This window comes from Mustela nivalis (assembly GCF_964662115.1).
Source record: "Mustela nivalis genome assembly, chromosome: 11".
Lineage (NCBI taxonomy): Eukaryota > Metazoa > Chordata > Mammalia > Carnivora > Mustelidae > Mustela > Mustela nivalis.
The window spans coordinates 29354094-29371726 of NC_139030.1; the positions used below are offsets into that span (position 1 = coordinate 29354094).

The 17633-nt window shown below is 37.9% G+C and overlaps 1 protein-coding gene across 6 annotated transcripts in view; it reads left to right on the plus strand.

Moving 5' to 3' along the window:
* Positions 1–17633, plus strand: part of LOC309843774 (uncharacterized protein) — an 80102-nt gene that overhangs the window by 6662 nt on the left and 55807 nt on the right. For 5 of the 6 annotated variants that reach the window (XR_014300330.1, XR_014300331.1, XR_014300332.1 and 2 more), the window contains exons 2-4: positions 919–969; positions 7783–7840; positions 15419–15517. Coding sequence is in view for 2 of the 6 variants with exons in the window: in XM_082689520.1 (XP_082545646.1) it covers positions 7806–7840; positions 15419–15517 (134 nt within the window). In the remaining 4 variants the exon portion in view is untranslated. Of the gene's footprint in view, positions 1–118; positions 246–918; positions 970–7782; positions 7841–15418; positions 15518–17633 lie in introns of all 6 variants that reach the window. The other variant, XM_082689519.1, reaches the window with a different exon arrangement.

The window sequence follows — 17633 nt, forward strand, 5'->3', positions numbered from 1 at the left end:
AACAATGTGAAAAAATTCTCATTTACAATGAAACTTTGGCAGTACTTAACAGACTTTAGAAATTAGGATAGGTAATTTAAAGAAACTGAAACTGATTTATCTTTTAATGTTTATTCAGAAAGCATAAAAAATTCCTAAAGCACCCTCACTTCAGAGAGAAACAAGTTTATTTGTACTTGCTAAACAAATTCACAACTTGAGTCCTTGGGTTGGTTTCTTGGCCAGGTTGCCCCATTACCTAGCAGGTGAGTGAACACGGGGCTGCTTATGTCATGAATGTGGCTATGTTTTTGTTTTCCTTATTTTTTTGCCTTTCATTCATTTTTGAGCACATTTGTGTTCACTTATTGAAATTCAGAGTTTGCACTTGTTTACAATTTGTTTACTTTGTTGCATTTTTAGAACTTGTTAGAAGTCAATTGAACATGTATATTAAGCTGCTTTTTAGGCCAAGAAAAATAAAGATGCATTAGAAAGATGCCTTTTATGCTTCATAATTATTAATTGACATTTTATGATGAATAATTAATCATTTGAATAATTTTGGTATCTCTGATCTGAACACATATTTGCATATCTAATGCTTGATTTTAGCTGTGTTTTTTTTTTTTAATCATTCTCTTAGGACAAAGAAACAAAGTAACATTTTAATGTAAAATTTCTTTTTAGCATTTGTGTAAGTTTATTAAGTTGTAGTATTCTTTCTAGATAGCCATAAAACTTCTTAACAATTTGTAAACCACTTATGTAGCAATAACATACAAATATGTGACAAAACTAGTTAATTAGGAAAAACAATACCCTGTGTAAAATCAGTTCACTCTCCTCTCCAAATGCAGAGATAAGCACTGATTATGCACCATATTTTTCTTATTGGAATTTGATCATTGAATTTTTTGGTTATGTCTATTTATACAGGTCAAAAAGTGGAACACTGAGATAATTGACAAATGAGACATGGTACTTAAGGTAATTTTTCATTTTTTTACTTATTAATATATAGTCTGATTTAAAGTCCTTTAAAAATGATCATGCAAATATGTCCGTGGAATCTTAATGCCCCTGTGTCAGTTGAAGTCTGAAGGATCTATTTCTGATGCTAGCAGTGCAGATTACTACCTGTATGATTACAGGCAACTAACTCTAAACTTGTTTGCTTATCAACAATGTGAATGTGCTAATAGTGTTCATTCCTTAGGGTTTTTATCGGGAATTAAATGAAGTTAATACATGAAATGTCATTACAATATAGCTTTATTGTTATAATGGAAAGTTGAAAAAATAACACGGAACATACAGATCAATTAAAGATAGTATAAATTAATTTTGACTACTAAAAACAACTATTTAACTTTAGTATCATTCATAATTTTTGTATTGAGAAATGAATGCCTTGTCATTAAGTGAAGAAATAAAATGGAAAACATCATAAGATTTATAGCTAGTTTATGATTCTTTAGACCTGTTCAAGGGATGCATAGCCATCGATGTGAGAATAAATACAGTATTTCTTTATTATGTTCATTCAGCAGTTAATTTATTGTATTCAAGATGGTCATAATTTGGTTATAAATATCAGACTTCTTTTAATCCAAGTGTATAAACTTGAAGTTTCTCATGTTGTTTAGTAACATACTGTCTTTGAGTATAAGGGTTAAATGTGCAAAAGCTCAGAAGCAGTCTTGAGTAAGAATTGTGAGAAAAAAAGGCAAATTTACAAATTTGGAGACCAGGAATTTGGCTGTCAGAGCATTATTTGCTGTAAGACCATTCATAATGAACTGAACATTCCCTTTTGGAATTGTAGTTATCCTGGGGTTTGTGCTAATTCCAAGTACCTATAGTGGCGGAGAAAATCAGTTTATTAAATGGAAAATGAAATCCCTAGTCTCTTAAACATCCACAAGACCAGATTTTCTTTTTGGTGCAAAAGCTGAAAAATCGATGCAAATGCTAAGGGGAAAAAAACTATTGTGATTTTTAATCCCAATACTGATGGCTCTTTGTTGTTGTTGTTTTCTTTGACTCCTCAAAACACTCCAAGTGTCCCCTAATTGTTTCTTTTCTCAGAGAATTCCTTCCAAACTCCTTGTAGGTCAAAACCACCAAAAGGGCCATTTGGACATCAGCCTGGGGGCTCAGAGTGGCCTGTACCTTTTTCTTTTCCCTTTTTAAAGGGAAATGGAACCAGCAATTGTTTGTACCTACAGATTGTCTGGTGACCTGGAAATAACTTCATACTGCTTTGTGGTCTTCTGTAATAGTCCTCATTCTATTAAAAGGTCAAAATTATAAACTTTGTGCTCTATTCAGTTCTAATTTTGCACCATTCCAGGGGGGTGATTTTTGGTTGTCAGAGTTGTTTCAGGTATTTAAATATAAAAACCTTCCTCTCAAAAATGTTCTTCTCCATGATAATCACAATATGATAATCACAATACTATGCCATAATAGTAGCTAAGAAAATAACAACAACAACAACAACAACAAAACTGCTTCTCTAGGCCTGATAGTTTTAGAGCTGACCTAGGGAGAATTGATGACTTTCTCTAGAAGTCAAGTGTCTGGTTCTATGTAGGACTTTGAATCTGTCAGGGCCACCTTCATGGCCAACACCACATGCACAGGTTATCCACAATCATCTCGCCTTTCGCAGATATCCTTCCGAACCACTTGTGTCTACCCACTCTGCACACTCTATCATGTTCCACTTCCAGTCTTGCTGGATGATTGTGTTAGCGTTTGTTTTTCCATGTACGGCTTATTTTGCCTCTTGGACCTAATACTTAGGCTCATTTCTCTAGTTACGACATTGACTGAAGTCAAATGCTCAGGCTGAATTCTTTCTCTAGCTTTGTTGCCTGTGGCTTCACAGGTCAATTCAGTCTTCTCTCCAGGACCCTCGGCTCCAGAAAGGCTCCTATGTACAGTTTCCTCCTCACTAACCCTGGCTCCAGTGTTGGGCCCAAGCACAGGACAAATTAGTGATGAAGATCATGATACAGGCATATCTGGGAATAGTTCTTCTTTCTTTCTTTTCTTTTTAAAGATTTATTTATTTATTTATTTGACAGACAGAGATCACAAGTAGGCAGAGAGAGAAAGGAGGAATAGGCAGAGAGCCCGATGCGGGGCTCGATCCCAGGATCCCGGGATCGTGACCCAAGCCGAAGGCAGAGGTCTTAACCCACTGAGCCACTCAAGCACCCCAATAGTTCTTATTTCTTATATAATTCTTTTATTGCCTGTTGACTGCAAACTGGATGTATTTGACACTAGATTCTTTATAGTCTCCTCAATGATAGCCTATTGCAATGGCAAAGATACAGATTTGGGAATTAGATGAATTGGGTTTGATTCCCTGCTTTGTGTGTATTAATTGTGTATTGAGGACAAGATATTAAACTCTTATGAACCTCATTTTAAAAATGAGCAAAAGAAAGGTGCCTGGCTGACTTAGTAGGTAAAACATGTAACTCTTAATCTTGGGGTTGTGAATTTGAACCCCACGTTGGGCATAGAGATTACTTTAAAAAAAAAAAGGGCAAGAGAAAACTTAGGTTTTAGCTGATTGTGATGAAAAAATATAACAACATATGTAAAATGTCTGATACAGGATACATGTATCGATAAGTAGGAATTCCTTCCCATGAATTATCTGAAAAATATATGAAGTTAAATTATAAAAAAGTAGTGTAGATGTAGCATGTGTTTTAGTTTTTAATTTTATTATTTTAATTATTATTATTATTTATTTTATGATTCTACTAGGAATTATTTAACTGGTTCTTTCATTATACAGGCATCAATGCTTACTGATAACAAAATTAGAAAAATAGGAGGTACCAGGAGAGGTACCTGGGTAGCTCAGTTCGTTAAGTGTCTGACTATTTAGTTCTACTCAGGTCATGATCTTGGGGTCATGGGATCGAGCCCCACATCAGGCTCCAGGCTGGACCTGGAGTCTGGTTGGGATTCTCTCTCTCCCTTTCCCTCTGTCCCTCACTGCTGCTCACATGCATGCTTTCTTTCTAAATAAATAAATAAAATCTTAAAAAAGAGAGAGAGAGAGAAAAGAAAAATACCATGGAATTTTTTGAATTTGTAGTAGAAAAGGTGTGTGTGGGGTGTTCGTGTTTTCACGATAACAAACACCATGATACTAGCCTGTAAGATTATATATTTCAAATGTGCATTTGTAATTATAAGACAATGGTATTTTCCCGTGTCATTCTCCCCATGTGACGTGGCAAGGGAGGGAGCAGTCTTGTAGCTTGCTTAGTGTGGTCAGAAAGTGTCAAAGATCCCATTAGCTCAAAGTGAAAGGAAGAGGATCTTAACACTGTCCAAAGCTCTTTCCCTACTCCTACCCAAATCTTAGAGCATTGAAGGACTCGTGGAAGGGGTGGAAGGGATAGAAGGGCACTGAGAACTTTGGCCTGCAGTATCTTCTTCCTAGCCCTCAAGTTGAGTGCTGAAACATCTACTTAAAAAAATAAAAATAAAAAAGTAAGACTATGTGTATAGCACAGATATTGCTTCACTCTCCTGCCAGCAAATTTGGGAGTGGGGTTGGTCAGCAGGCCCTGGCATGATCTACTGTGTATGTGACTTTTCTACCCTATGCCCTAGAAAGGAGGGCGTCAGGGGAGGACTGGGCTGTGGACACAGGGAGCATATTGGTCCGATGGTTCTACTACAGTACGATCCAGGCTTCTTTCTCTCTCTCTCTGGAACTAACTTTGCTACATACACACAAGAAATCTGTTCCTATTAGGTTTTTCCTTGACTGTTGTGGAACAATAAGTATGGCTCCTGGGGCAAAGGGGTAATTCTTCTGGGCTGAGGACAACTAGCTTACCTAATTGTTCTTGGGTGTGTCTGGACCCTTCTAGACAAGAGGGACAGAACAAAAGTGAATGTTCACAAAAAATCTTGGCCTTTCAAAATAAGAAGGAAAAATTAAAACCTCATTCTTTTAAAGCTTAATTTATCTATCTAACAAATATTTAGAATTTCAGTTTAGAGAAATCAGCATGATCCTGAGGTATAGTGTTACCTACCATCATCTACAAATTATATAGAATATCGAAACAGTATTTACAATCGTTTGCATGGTTCTTAGGTAGAGACGATCTCTATTGAAGTTCTGCTTCTACTAGGAAGGGTTCTTGTGTGGCTGAGGGAAATATTCAGGACTGGATGAAGTACGCTTGCATTTGCAATCACTTTGAACTTTGGTTTTGGAGCAAAGCAATGTGTTTTATGATATTGAAGCAAAGTACCATCACCTGGAAATTTTTAATCATTGCTTCATTTAGGATCTCTAAATAGTAATTTATTTGACAAAGGAAGGTGATCAATCATTGATGCATATTTCCCAATCCCCTAGAACAGTGTCTATTATATCATAAATATTTGTTGTTTTTTTGTAAAATCTGACGTTCATTAAGAAGCTTTAAAGGGAAATAAAGTGATCTCTCATTTCACACTTGTAGTGATTTGGATAAGAATGAGGATAAATGAAGATATCAGGCAGGGATATGAACTTAGGGACTCAGACACACACACCTCCTTTTTATCAAGTTATGTACCCAGTTACATTATTTAACATAAACTGTCTTATTCCTCTTCCTCTGTATCAGTTTTACACCTGGCCTAAAATAAATGAAAATATGCAGAACTATGTGTATATATATTTGTCTTTCTCTTTCAATGACTCTGATGAGTCTTTCCATGGTTGACTTTTATGTAAATGTATTAAATTTTAATAAGAGTTTTTTCCTGAAAAAAGAAAGAAAGCATAAGGAGAAAATGGACCGGACTAATACAAGTACGGTTTGCTTACAAAGGCAAGTGTGAATTTGCAGTTTAGGATAAATGATCTCTTCACCTGCTAAGACCACACAACAGCTAAAGAAAGAAAATGAAAAGATGAGAAGCCGCGTTTTGTTTCTCCTTTAAGTAAATGAGCAGTCTCCATCAACCAATGGTCTAGATGATTCTCTTGCCAGCAGTTTCATTTTCATGTAGAATAGTAACTGGTTGCTCAAAGGTCTTGAGGTGAAAAGTGTGAGCCCTATTTACAATACTTTCTTTCTCCCGTACCCTTCCTTCTCTCTTCTTCCCTATGCTTCGGGTCCTATTTCTCAGGGCCTTCACCACTCCTTACCTTTCTTTTGGTGCTCCCTTTTCAGAGGGAAACCTATCGAAAGATAGCCTTGTCCACAGTCTTCAACAGGCTTAGCTTTTAAATAATAAGCTATAAGGGGCACCTGGGTGGCTCAGTGGGTTAAAGCCTCTGCCTTTGGCTTGGGTCATGATCCCAGGGTCCTGGGATCGAGTCCCACATCTGGCTCTCTGCTCAGCAGGGAGCCTGCTTTCTCCTCTCTTTCTCTCCCTGCCTCTCTGCCTACTTGTGATCTCTGCCTTTCAAATAAATAAAATTTAATAAATAAATAAATAAATAATAAGCTAATTAATAGGAAGATTAGAAATTTCCACTATATTGCAGAAACCTACCCAGAGCAAACAGAATGTTGACCTGAAATATTGTAAGGAAGGCAGTTCAATACCATTATTGTATGTTCAGTGCCTTGAGTGGAGTTTGGTGGCTGAGAGATGTTGAAGTATGTCTGTTGAATGAATGAATGCATGCATACGTGAATACTGCAGAAAGGAAGCCAGGCTAAGACAACAGGTGCCATTTGTTCCACATACAAATAAGAATCAAAAGATATTAATGTAGGTGCAAAAATCACCTGTGGTCATAAACAGGATTCTGACATTATTTTTGAATTCCAAGTATAAGATTTTATTTCCAAAATGAAATACCAAAATCATTTACCAAGCAATAGAGATATAACAGTCTCTCAGTCACTCACTTGCAAAGGAAATTTTCAATACAAATAAAGTCATACATATTTATACTAGGGTAATTCAAAATAACTTCCTCACATAAGCACTGCTACGTTCAAATAAAATCTTGCCAACACTTCTGAGTACATTGCTTTAAGGAAAAAAAAATGCTCCCTGTAGCGTCCGAACTATTTAAAAATCTTGCCAGCTTCTTCAACATACATCAGTTATCTCTCTTTAAATCACTGACAAGAATTTAAAAACTGCTTCATCAGAACAACTGTTACCCTTTCTCATACTCTAGTTAGAACCTGATCTTCTAAAAAGGACCATATTTACAGCTTCTTTTGAAATTTTGAAACCATTTGGCTGATATGTTTTTGCTACATTTTCTTTTCTTGATTTAATTACTGGGGACATTTGCATGAAAACAGGAGGACAGAGACATAAGATTTTTGTCTTATGAGTTCATCTGTTTCTGATGCTTATTCCCCACCTGAGATCAGTATTTGTTTTATTCTAATTGGGAAGCCAGGAGCTGGATTGGAAATGAAGTTGTTGGAGGTGAAATAAAGTTCAGAAATAGGGACACAGGAGGCTAAGGGACTGGTGGAGGATATGATAAGGGTTTTTCTCCTAGGCTACTTATTTACAAGTAGTCATTATGTCAGTGACACATGGTGTTTTATTGAAAAGGTTAGAAACCAGGGAACTCTACAGAATTGGTTGGTGCTTCTCTAAGGATACCACACTCAGGCAGTCACTACTCAGTTGTAGGTGTTGACATGCATCAGAGAAAACAGTGAAGGCTCTGAGCCTTGGTCCCCCAGGAACTCTAGAGATGGCCACCAAAGTGGGAAAGGAGATAACGCCAAATGCCCCACTAATTCTGACCACCTTGCAAATGTTTGTGGTTTTTCACAGGAGAATCAGAGAAGACTATCAGGATGAATTCTGAGCATCTTCAGCTGGATTTTCATGGGTATGTAGAAATATACGTGGTCAGAGTTGAAGTCATAATCTTCTAACTTGTCACGTTCTTCCATATTTTACCGCTTGCTGAAGGGCACAACTGTCCATCCAGTCCCAAGCCCAAATTCTGAGGTGACTTTTGACTTCTCTCTTTTAAAAAAAAATCCATACATCATCACCCAGCCAATGTTATTAAATCCTTACCTCCTCGAGTTTCTCAGATGTGCTCACATTGCCCAAATCCTCCATACCGACATCCCTGCCCCACTCAGGGACTCATCATCTCTTTCCTGGAAGGCTGGGCCCACCTCCCCATTCGCTTTCCTGTTCCCTGTCTTTTCTCCCTCATGTCCATTCTCCACACCATGACCAGAGTCAACAATGCGGAACATATCTGACTGTGGCGCTGCTGAGCCTAAAACCCGTCGGCTGTTTCCACATGACATCACTGTGGTGCTTCACAAAGTCACCTAATCCCAAAGATGGAACCCTGAGGACGGCTGTTTTCATATTTATACTTATTAATTAGTACTTATATTTAGCAATTTAAACTTTGCTTCTCTTTCACAGCTGTGGGTAAAACTGAGACTAAGTCTGCGGGCCAAGTTAGTCCTGCCTGGTCCCCCGGTTTGAATACTGCAGTGTGAGAGGCACAGGGCCAGGGCCGTAAATCACGGGTTCTTTAGCCAAGCACATGAGGCCCTCGGAGGTGGAACGTGTCCTCTCCTGCCAATCTTAATGGCACATTACACTTTCATACTACAGTTTGTATTTTCCCCTAAAAAAACCCTGCATCATTCCCAATGTTAGGGATGTTGCCTATGCTATTCACTGGGAATATTCTCTGCTATCCCTCCATTTGGCTGACTTCTGTGTTCATTCTCTAACTCAGCTCACATGTCCTCTCCTCCTGGAAATCTGGGTCTGGCTCCCCTGTGTCCTCATAGCACTTGGCATCCTGCACGGCTCTCCTTCCTTTATATGTCTACTCTCCACACAGTAGAGAGTCCCAGGAAGTAGGGACACTGTCATTTTCATCTTTATGCCCTATTATGGGCTGAATGTTGTATCTCCCAGAATTCATTTATTCAAGGCCTAACTCCCAATGTGACGGTGCGTGGTGGTAGGACATTTGGGAGGTAATTAGGTTGAGATGAGTTCACAAGGGCAGGGTGCCCACGGTGGGATTAATACCCTTGTAAGCAGAAGAACACTGAGAGCTCGCTCTCCTTCTGCACATGTGTGAGGGGAAGGGCACATGAGCCCCCAGCAAGTGGTGGCCATTTATAAGCTAGGAAGCCAGTTCTTGCCAGGAAGTGAATTCCCTGACACCTTGATCTTAGAATTCCCGGGTCTCAGAGCTCTAAGAATTAAATGTCTATTGTTTAAGCCACGCAGTCTGTGGTATTTTGTTGTAACAGCCCAAGCTAAGACATAGCCTCCACTCAAAGTATCTGGCACATGGTGGACACTTAAAAATACATTTTGAAGTGAACGTGAATGTCATGGTACAGGTTAATTTTCACCACTGGACAAAGAACTCCAGGCACACATGTGTTCTTCAGACAATGCATTTAGCCGCGGGAGCACTCTAGCCTTCCTGCACTTCATATTAATAGGGGACCCAAAAGTTGGAAAGGTCTCATAGTAGTTTTGAATAACTTATATTTAGTTTAGACATGCATTTGCAAAAGTATTCAAATAAAAATAACTTTCACATGTAAAACATTTTCAAATTTCAAAGCTTTTACATATGTATTATCTTCACTTGATCCTTACAATAAACTTTCAAGGTTGGCAGATATTATTATGCCCAATTTGGAAAAGCAGGAAATTAAGATTTTGATGGAGTAAGACAAAATAATCAAACCCATTTTGGAAGTCCCAAGTATGTTTCAGATATGGAAGCATCTTTGTGAAACTGGCAAAGAGCAAATTTTAGTATTCTTCTGTGACAGATGAGGAAACAGGGTGTTGAGAGGACTGGCTCAGAGTCACAGGGGGCCACCGTTAAAGGCAAATTGAACTCTATCATGTGACTCAGATTAGTCCTGATGCATAAATGTACATTTATGTGTACATGTTAGAAAGGGAGCCTTGGTTTTAAGAAAGCATCCTGAAGAAATTTTTTCTTTTCTTGTCCATAGCTGGTTTGTTACTTGTCTTTCAGCACATAAAGACACCAAATAAGAAACAGAGTTGTTCAAGAGAGTAGTTTGGGAGCAAAATTGGAAAACTATTTTGGTTTATTTAAGATGGAGGAGTTGGGGCAGCAGGGATCATATTGAGTGATCCTATATGGATCATACACATTTAAAAATAATTTCTTCCTTTTGTCATAAAGTCATAAAATACTTAGTTTTAACTAAACATAATGAGACCATCTCAATATATCTTACCTGTAAGTTTCTAGGATTTTTTTCCCTAATAAATGTGAAGCCCAAGAAAAGGCATATTTATTATAGTTCTGTTGTTGAATGAAAATGCTACTTCCAGCAAGAGACTTTTACTTCTGTCTACTTAGAATTTTATAAAGCAAATTTGGCAGATACTCTTCTGAGGGGAGAAAAATTTCACATAAGTTAGGATGGTAGATAAAAACACATTATTTATTTGTGCTTTGAGTCACTCTTGAGAGGCCAGTAATACAAAATAAATTCTGTATAGCCTATGAAGCAATGACTAAATGCGAAGATATTTGTAATCATCCCCCTACCTACCCTTTGAAATTGGTTAGTTTTACAAAGTATGTCCTTATGTGTAAATACGTTAAAGTTAAAATGTGTCAGTTGAGGATTATGAGCTAATTAATAAATTCAAATACGAGACAGGCACTTCATTTCCTAAACTAATGAATTGCTTGACAATTACACACATGTATTACATAGTTATTCATTCAGCAAATGCTTACCAATTGCCTACTATGTGTTGGTAAGAGAAAAAGGATACAGCAGTGATCAAGACAAACCTGATCTTTGCAGGCTGGTGAGGAAGACAGACTGTGCGTGATGAGTGCTATTGGGAATATAGACAACAGACCCATCCAGCCAAATGATAGCTACAAAATAAAGTAAAGGCAAGAGTAGATCTTCCTAATGCACAAAAGGTCAGGTCTTTGAAATCCATTAACCGCCACTGAAATTAGTTTAAATCACCTGTGACATGTTATAACCTTTCCAGGCAGGGCTAAAGGCATGTTGGGACCTCAGAGCAGGCTGGGAGGGAGAGAGGAGAAAGCCTAGAGTCAGTTTCAGGGAGGGAGGCCAGTGTTCCAATGACAATAACTAGAGGACTTTGATGCTTAAAGCTCACGAGAGGCTGACCCAATATCCAGGGCTCATTCTGGTGGGCGGTAGTTCTTGCCAAGTATGAGGCAGTAGCTCTGAATTTCTGGGGGTTCTGTTTCAGTGGAAATAGGACCCTAGTCAGCTGCTGGGTCTCATGGATAGACTCTAGCCACTGACAGGAGGATCCTGGCAAGGACTAGACAGATTATCATGGGAAGAGCCTCAGACTGGGGTTCAGGCCAAGGCACATGTTCCAGGAGAGAACTAAAGTGTGAAATGGGCACCAAAGTGGGTACAGTGAATAATCAGAAGGGACTGGGTGTTGGGGGTGCGGGGCTGCTCCTTCTGTGGCTTTAGGGTGTGTTGGTTCCCCCTAGATGGCAGGTTTGGTCTCCCTTTCCTCAGTGCCCTCTTCCTCCAGCCACCACAGCTCCTTTCTTTCACATCTCTTTGTATTCCAGTACTATCTGTGATGCCCAAATAGCGAATAAGGCCTCTGTGTGCACCAAGAACAGTTCATAGCTTTTGAATGTGGATTTGGCTTTTGTTGGGATGATATTGTTTTCATTGTCAGTTCATTAGAATATAGGTTGTGCTTGGGTTTTTGCTGTGAAAGGCATGATGCTTAAAATTTAAACAAATATAAACATTTTGTTTTTGTATTTTGTTTTGTATTTGTATTTGTATTTTGGTTTCTTGACTCTAATGGTTAGACTTTTTTTTTTTTAACCTAGAACAACAAAAAATGATAGCAAAGCTATAAAGAAGTCTTTAATCAGTGAATGCATGAATTTTGTTTCCTTAGGCCTTTTTCCTCTTGACTTGTGAGAACCAAATAGCATATCCGCATATGTTGTTCCTATGTAGTGGATTATGTCTTTAGAATTGAGCCCAATAGATATAAGCTTATCATTTGTTTGTGTTTTTGCTCAACTTTATTCTTTTTTAAAATCACATTAAAGATGAGATTTTATTTTCTGTTTGAATGTAGCGTCACTCTTCTATGTTTTCAGGTGCATTTATATTATATTATATTAATATAGAAATATATATATATATTTAAAAGGTGGAGCTACACAGCACAAATTTAACTGGATCACTTACCACCTGGCAAGTGATCTTGGCCAAGTCCCTTACTGTCATTGGGCCTTAGTTTCTATATCTAAAAACTCAAGATAATAGGACCAACCTGATGGGAACCGTGATGCAGAGCAGATGTGACAGTGGAGATCCAAGTGTGCGTTGCTTGTAAAGCACCAGTGCAGGTGTTTAGAATTTATATTCAGATGCAGGTTATGCTCACATCATATAAATTAAAATGTGAATGCATTCAAAAGCTCAACCAGTTCCTGAGGCAAAAAATGTGAAATGGCAATGACTAAGAGGGTCAGTGAAACTCTTGGCTTCTAACCAATCCTGTACAAAATCTTTCCTAACCACATATTTTGAAAGATGAGGAAAGATAAAGGAATGAGAAAACTGCCCTTTTTCTCTAACCCTTGAAACATTCCACCCCCTCCCCCCAAGAAACTGAGCTATGGAAGCTTGAGGCCTAACTCAGTACGGAAGGTAGTCATTCAAAGAACTGTTTAGAATGTTGTGTTTATGAAAGTGAGGTGCCATGAATATGTACTTGTATCAGACAGAGGTGGACATGATCAGAACAAGCTTGTTCTCAGAGGCCTTCTCTCTGCTTGGCCATGAGTCACAAAAATCTGACATCTGGATGCGAAATGCTTCCTTGAACAAAAATTGAAACGTGTGTGTGTGTGTGTGTGCGTTTAATATGTAAAGGAAGAATGAAATTGAGATACCAAACTCTTTCATTGACTCAAGTTTAGGGCCAGATTTTAATAATGCAGCTGTCCAGATGTGAGACACTAATGAGAACATAAGGAATTCCTGGATAGAAAAGGGATGGTTGGCCCAATGGCCTGTCTCCTTCAAGTTTATTGCAACACACCTCTCTGTGTTGTCAGCATATCTTCCAACCCCTTTGCCTACATAAACATGTCCAGCTGTCTCTTAAACTCATTTTACTTTATGTTTCACTCAATGGACTTATTTGGTAATTTGTAGTGTTTTCTATATGCTGGTAGATCTTTGAATGATATAGTCCTACACTATCACTACTTCTTAATCACATGAAGTATTTCAATAACAAAATATAGCAGATATCATTGGAAATTTGGAAGACCTCAAATATACCTATAATAAATTTAGAAAGAAATAACTGTTATTTTGTTAATCTATGTTTTCATCTTTCTCAAAAATGTGAAGAGATAGATGGGTAGTGATTAAGGTGGGTAAACATAAAAACTTTCTTGCACTGTATTAGTTTCATTAAATGTTTTGTAGTGAGAAGAAAATGCTAAGCTCAAGTAATATAATAAGGAAAATGATCTGATGCTTTATTTTGATTGGGTTAAAGCCATATTCCAGATAATATTTTCCTTCCTTGATTATATTAATATTTCAGGCTAACATAAATTTGAGTTGAATTATTTAAAATATAGAATCAGTATAGAAAAGATTTTCTGTTAAAATCCTTTTTTCCAAAATTTTCCAGATTATTAGGGACCAGGGGACTTGGGGACTTGGGCTGAATTCTCAGGTTGACCCTGGGTCCTTCTCATTGGAGAATACACCTAAAAATTTACTTGAAGATTTGATGGGAACTCATAGAAGTGTAGAAATAACTAAATGTTCATTAGCTGAACATTTTGCATTTTCATGTTTGAATACCATTGTTTTAAAATTATTTCAATATATGTGTGTTGATTTGATATGTGTGTCACATCAAATCGTATGATTATATGTCAGTTTTAGTCTTTTATTCACAAACACTTAGGGTGACCAACTTGTCCAGGCTCACCTGGCATTTCCTACCTTTAGCCAGAAAGTCCCACTTCCAGTGAAATCCCTCAGTTCCTGGCAAGCAGGTACTACACAAACACATAGGGAAAAGAGAATCTACCTCTAAGATTTGCTTGGCTTCTTGTCTGCATACTCTTCAGATTCTGGGAACTCAAAAAGCAAAGTGTTGCATCAGCATTAAGGATTTTACTCTCTTGTTATAACAGCCTATGTTAGGGTGTCAGTGCCTTGGTCACTAGGGTGAAAGATGATCCACGTGATTTTTTTCTTTTGTTTCTAAGCTCAGATGCGGGATGTTTTATCTAAAGAGAGAGAGTGCGTGCAAGCTGGAAAATGTTTAAAAAATCAAACCTATTTTCTTCCTAACTTTTCTCCCTCAAGTCCCTTTCTCTCTAGACATACTCTAAGATACACTTTAAATCTAGCACCTTGAACGACCTCCAAAATCTCTGAAGCCTAAGTTCTGTCTTATTGCCCAGATTATAGTTGGAAAAAATTATCTACACTGAGTGACTTTCATCTTATGGGCCTCATAACTAAAGGGATTTTGCAAGTATTTTGCTACTTTTTAAATTTGTGGACAGTGACTTCTGAACTTTCTCAGGAAGGAGGTCTTAATAAAAAGCATGCCTGAATCCACTTCTTAATGATTTTTAGCTTCAGTGAAACCGTTTACAGGATTCCTCTTCCTAACAACTGCTCTGCCAAGCATTGTATAAAATAGCATTCTTCATGGTTAGATGATCCCAAGGAAGGTGACCAAAAGATTTTAAATACAGAGGAACGGAACCAGCCACTCAATCAGAATTTGTACTTTTTTCATATGTGTACTGTGTCTCTGGAGTAGCACCCTGTTTGGTGCACGTGTGTGTAAACACATAGCATTTAGCTTCAGAACGCGTCACAGATTTCTTTCCTGGTCACCATGCTGCATGACTGATCCATTTCATATGATGTGTTTAGTATGGTTCATTGCCCACTGGTCTTATTATTTAACAATTTGCATTAAATTGAATTTTCTATTTACAGGTATAAATGGAAATTTTGGCTTCTGAGAATTTATTATTTACTGGCTAGAATGCTCTTGGTTGAATTAACTCTGCCAATATTGGATTGTGTATACCTGGAATAAAGTTTGGGATATTTAATTAGAATATCATCATCGGGAAAGATCTTGTTATTTTTATGGCTAAGCTTGAGCTACTGAGGCCAGATCAGTATCATTAGTCTAGGAGACATTTACCATAATTCTCTAGAGGTTTTTAAAAAACCATGCATGTTTCTTGATGGATCAGAAGAAGTTAAATTAGTGGTAATGTGTATAAATTACTCAAAGGTTCAAAAAGCTTGAAACCTTCATCATCTAATATAACATTTTGTTGATAACTGGAAATCTCGCATTTTAAACTCTTGGTTTCCCACAGATGCAAGGAGCTAATACTTATTGACGGCCTACTGTTTGCTGGCTCGGGCTACATCCTTTATCTATTTTGTTTCATTAAATCCTCAAAGTATCTTGTGAGGTAAGCATTACGTTTATTACCGTTTTATAGGAAATGGATGCTTAAGAAAGATCACAAAGTTGCCAGCACACCTGCCCAGTGAAACAGTAGAGTCACTCAGAGCCATGGCTGTGTGCAACTCTTCCAAGTCCAAAGTGATCTCCATCTCTCCTTGTTCTCTGGCCCCTTTTCCCATGCCCTGCTCCCATTCAACCTGATAGTGTTACAGAAGATGCTAACACCATTCCCTGTTTTGGGCTGTGGACATGTGGTTCCATTCTTACCTTCTGTGCCTGACACACTCTTAGTTTGTTTTCAGCTCCAGCCCTGGAATGGTCACCCACGGTCACTGTCCATACTGGATCTAGGGGAAGTCTGGCTAAACTCCTAGGACATTGTGTGTGTGTATGTGTGTGTGTGTGTGTTAACATTTTTATTTTTAGCTTCTTTCTCTCTAATTTTAAAGCAGATTGAGATAGTTGAGCCATTTTAAATCTTTTAATTGGCCCATTTTAAGCCTACAATTCAGTGCTTTTTAGCATAGTCATGGATATGTGCAACCATCACCAGAGTCATTTTTTTTTTAAAGATTTTATTTATTTATTTGACAGAGAAAGACACAGTGAGAGAGGGAACACAAGCAGGGGAAGTGGGAGAGGGAGAAGCGGGCTTCCTGCCAGGCAGGGAACCCGATGCGGGACTCAATCCCAGGACCCTGGGATCATGACCTGAGCCAAAGGCAGACACTGAACAACTGAGCCACCCAGGCACCCCACCAGAGTCAATTTTATTTTTTATTTTTAAGATTCTATTTTTTTTTTTTTTTTTATTTGAGAGAGATAGAGACATCATGAGCAGGGTGAAAGGGGCAGTGAGAGAGAGAGAGAGAAGCCAACTCCCCGCTGAGCAGGGAACCTAAAGTGAGGCTCAATCCTGGGACTCCGGGATCACGACTGAGCAGAAGGCAGATGCATAACTCATTGAGCCACTCATGTACCCCCAGAATCAATTTTAGAATATTTTTGTCTCCACAAAGAGAAACATTACACTCTTAGGTCTCACTGCTGCCCCATCTCCTTAGCCCTCACCAACCACTAATCTTTCTGTTTTCAGAGATTTGCCTCCTGCAGACATTTTATATAAATGGAATCACATAATGCATGCATGGTCTTGTGTAACTGGCTTCTTTCACTTAACATAACGTTTCAAAGTTCATACATGTAGCATTCGTCAATACTTTATTCCTTACTATGACCAAATAGTACTCTGTTATGTGGATATACCACCTTTTATTTGTCCAATTGGGTTGTTTCCACATTTTGGTGATTGTGAATGGTGCTGCCGTACTTTTATGTACTATCATGTGTTTGAATATCTGCTTTCAATTCTTTGGAATATCTAGGAGTGAAATTGCTGGGTCTTAAGTCTGCATTATACTTTTTGTGGAACCCCTAAGCTGTTTTCCATAGAATTTTATATTCCCATGAACAATGTATGATGGTTCAAATTTCTCCACATCCTTGTGGAAATGACACTTGTTATTTTCTGTTGTTTTGCTTGTTGTTGTTGTTAGTGTTGTTGATTTTTTTTTTTTTTTTAGCCATTTGGGTATTAAGTGGCTTCACTGATTTTTAAGATCTTCTAAAGATTTTTCAAGCAAGCTTTATTCTATTCTCTTTTGTGCTCTCAAGAATGATTTATAATTCCTTTAAATTTATTTATTATCACATCCTATAATCTCTCTCTCTTTCTCTACCTTCTTATCCCTTTCTTGAAACCAGAATGGACAGTCTTGTTTCTTTTGTATTTCCAGGGCTGAGGACATGCTTGAATGAGTGAGTAAAGGAATGGAGGGAGTTGGGAGGTCAAGGAGTGCTGGGAAGTAGCATTTCCTTAGGATCCCTCCATTGTGCCAGACACTGTGTAACACCAACATGTCTTATCTCATTTAATTTTCATAAGAATAGTAATAGCTTGTCCATTTCACAGAATAAATGAACCAGAGACAATCTCTCATCACCCAGCCACTGAGCATAGAGATTGACTTCAGATCCAACCCTCCCTGAACCAAGACCTGTGTTAATTGTATGACAACATGTCACAACAGAAAGAAAACATAGTAAGGCCCATTCCTACT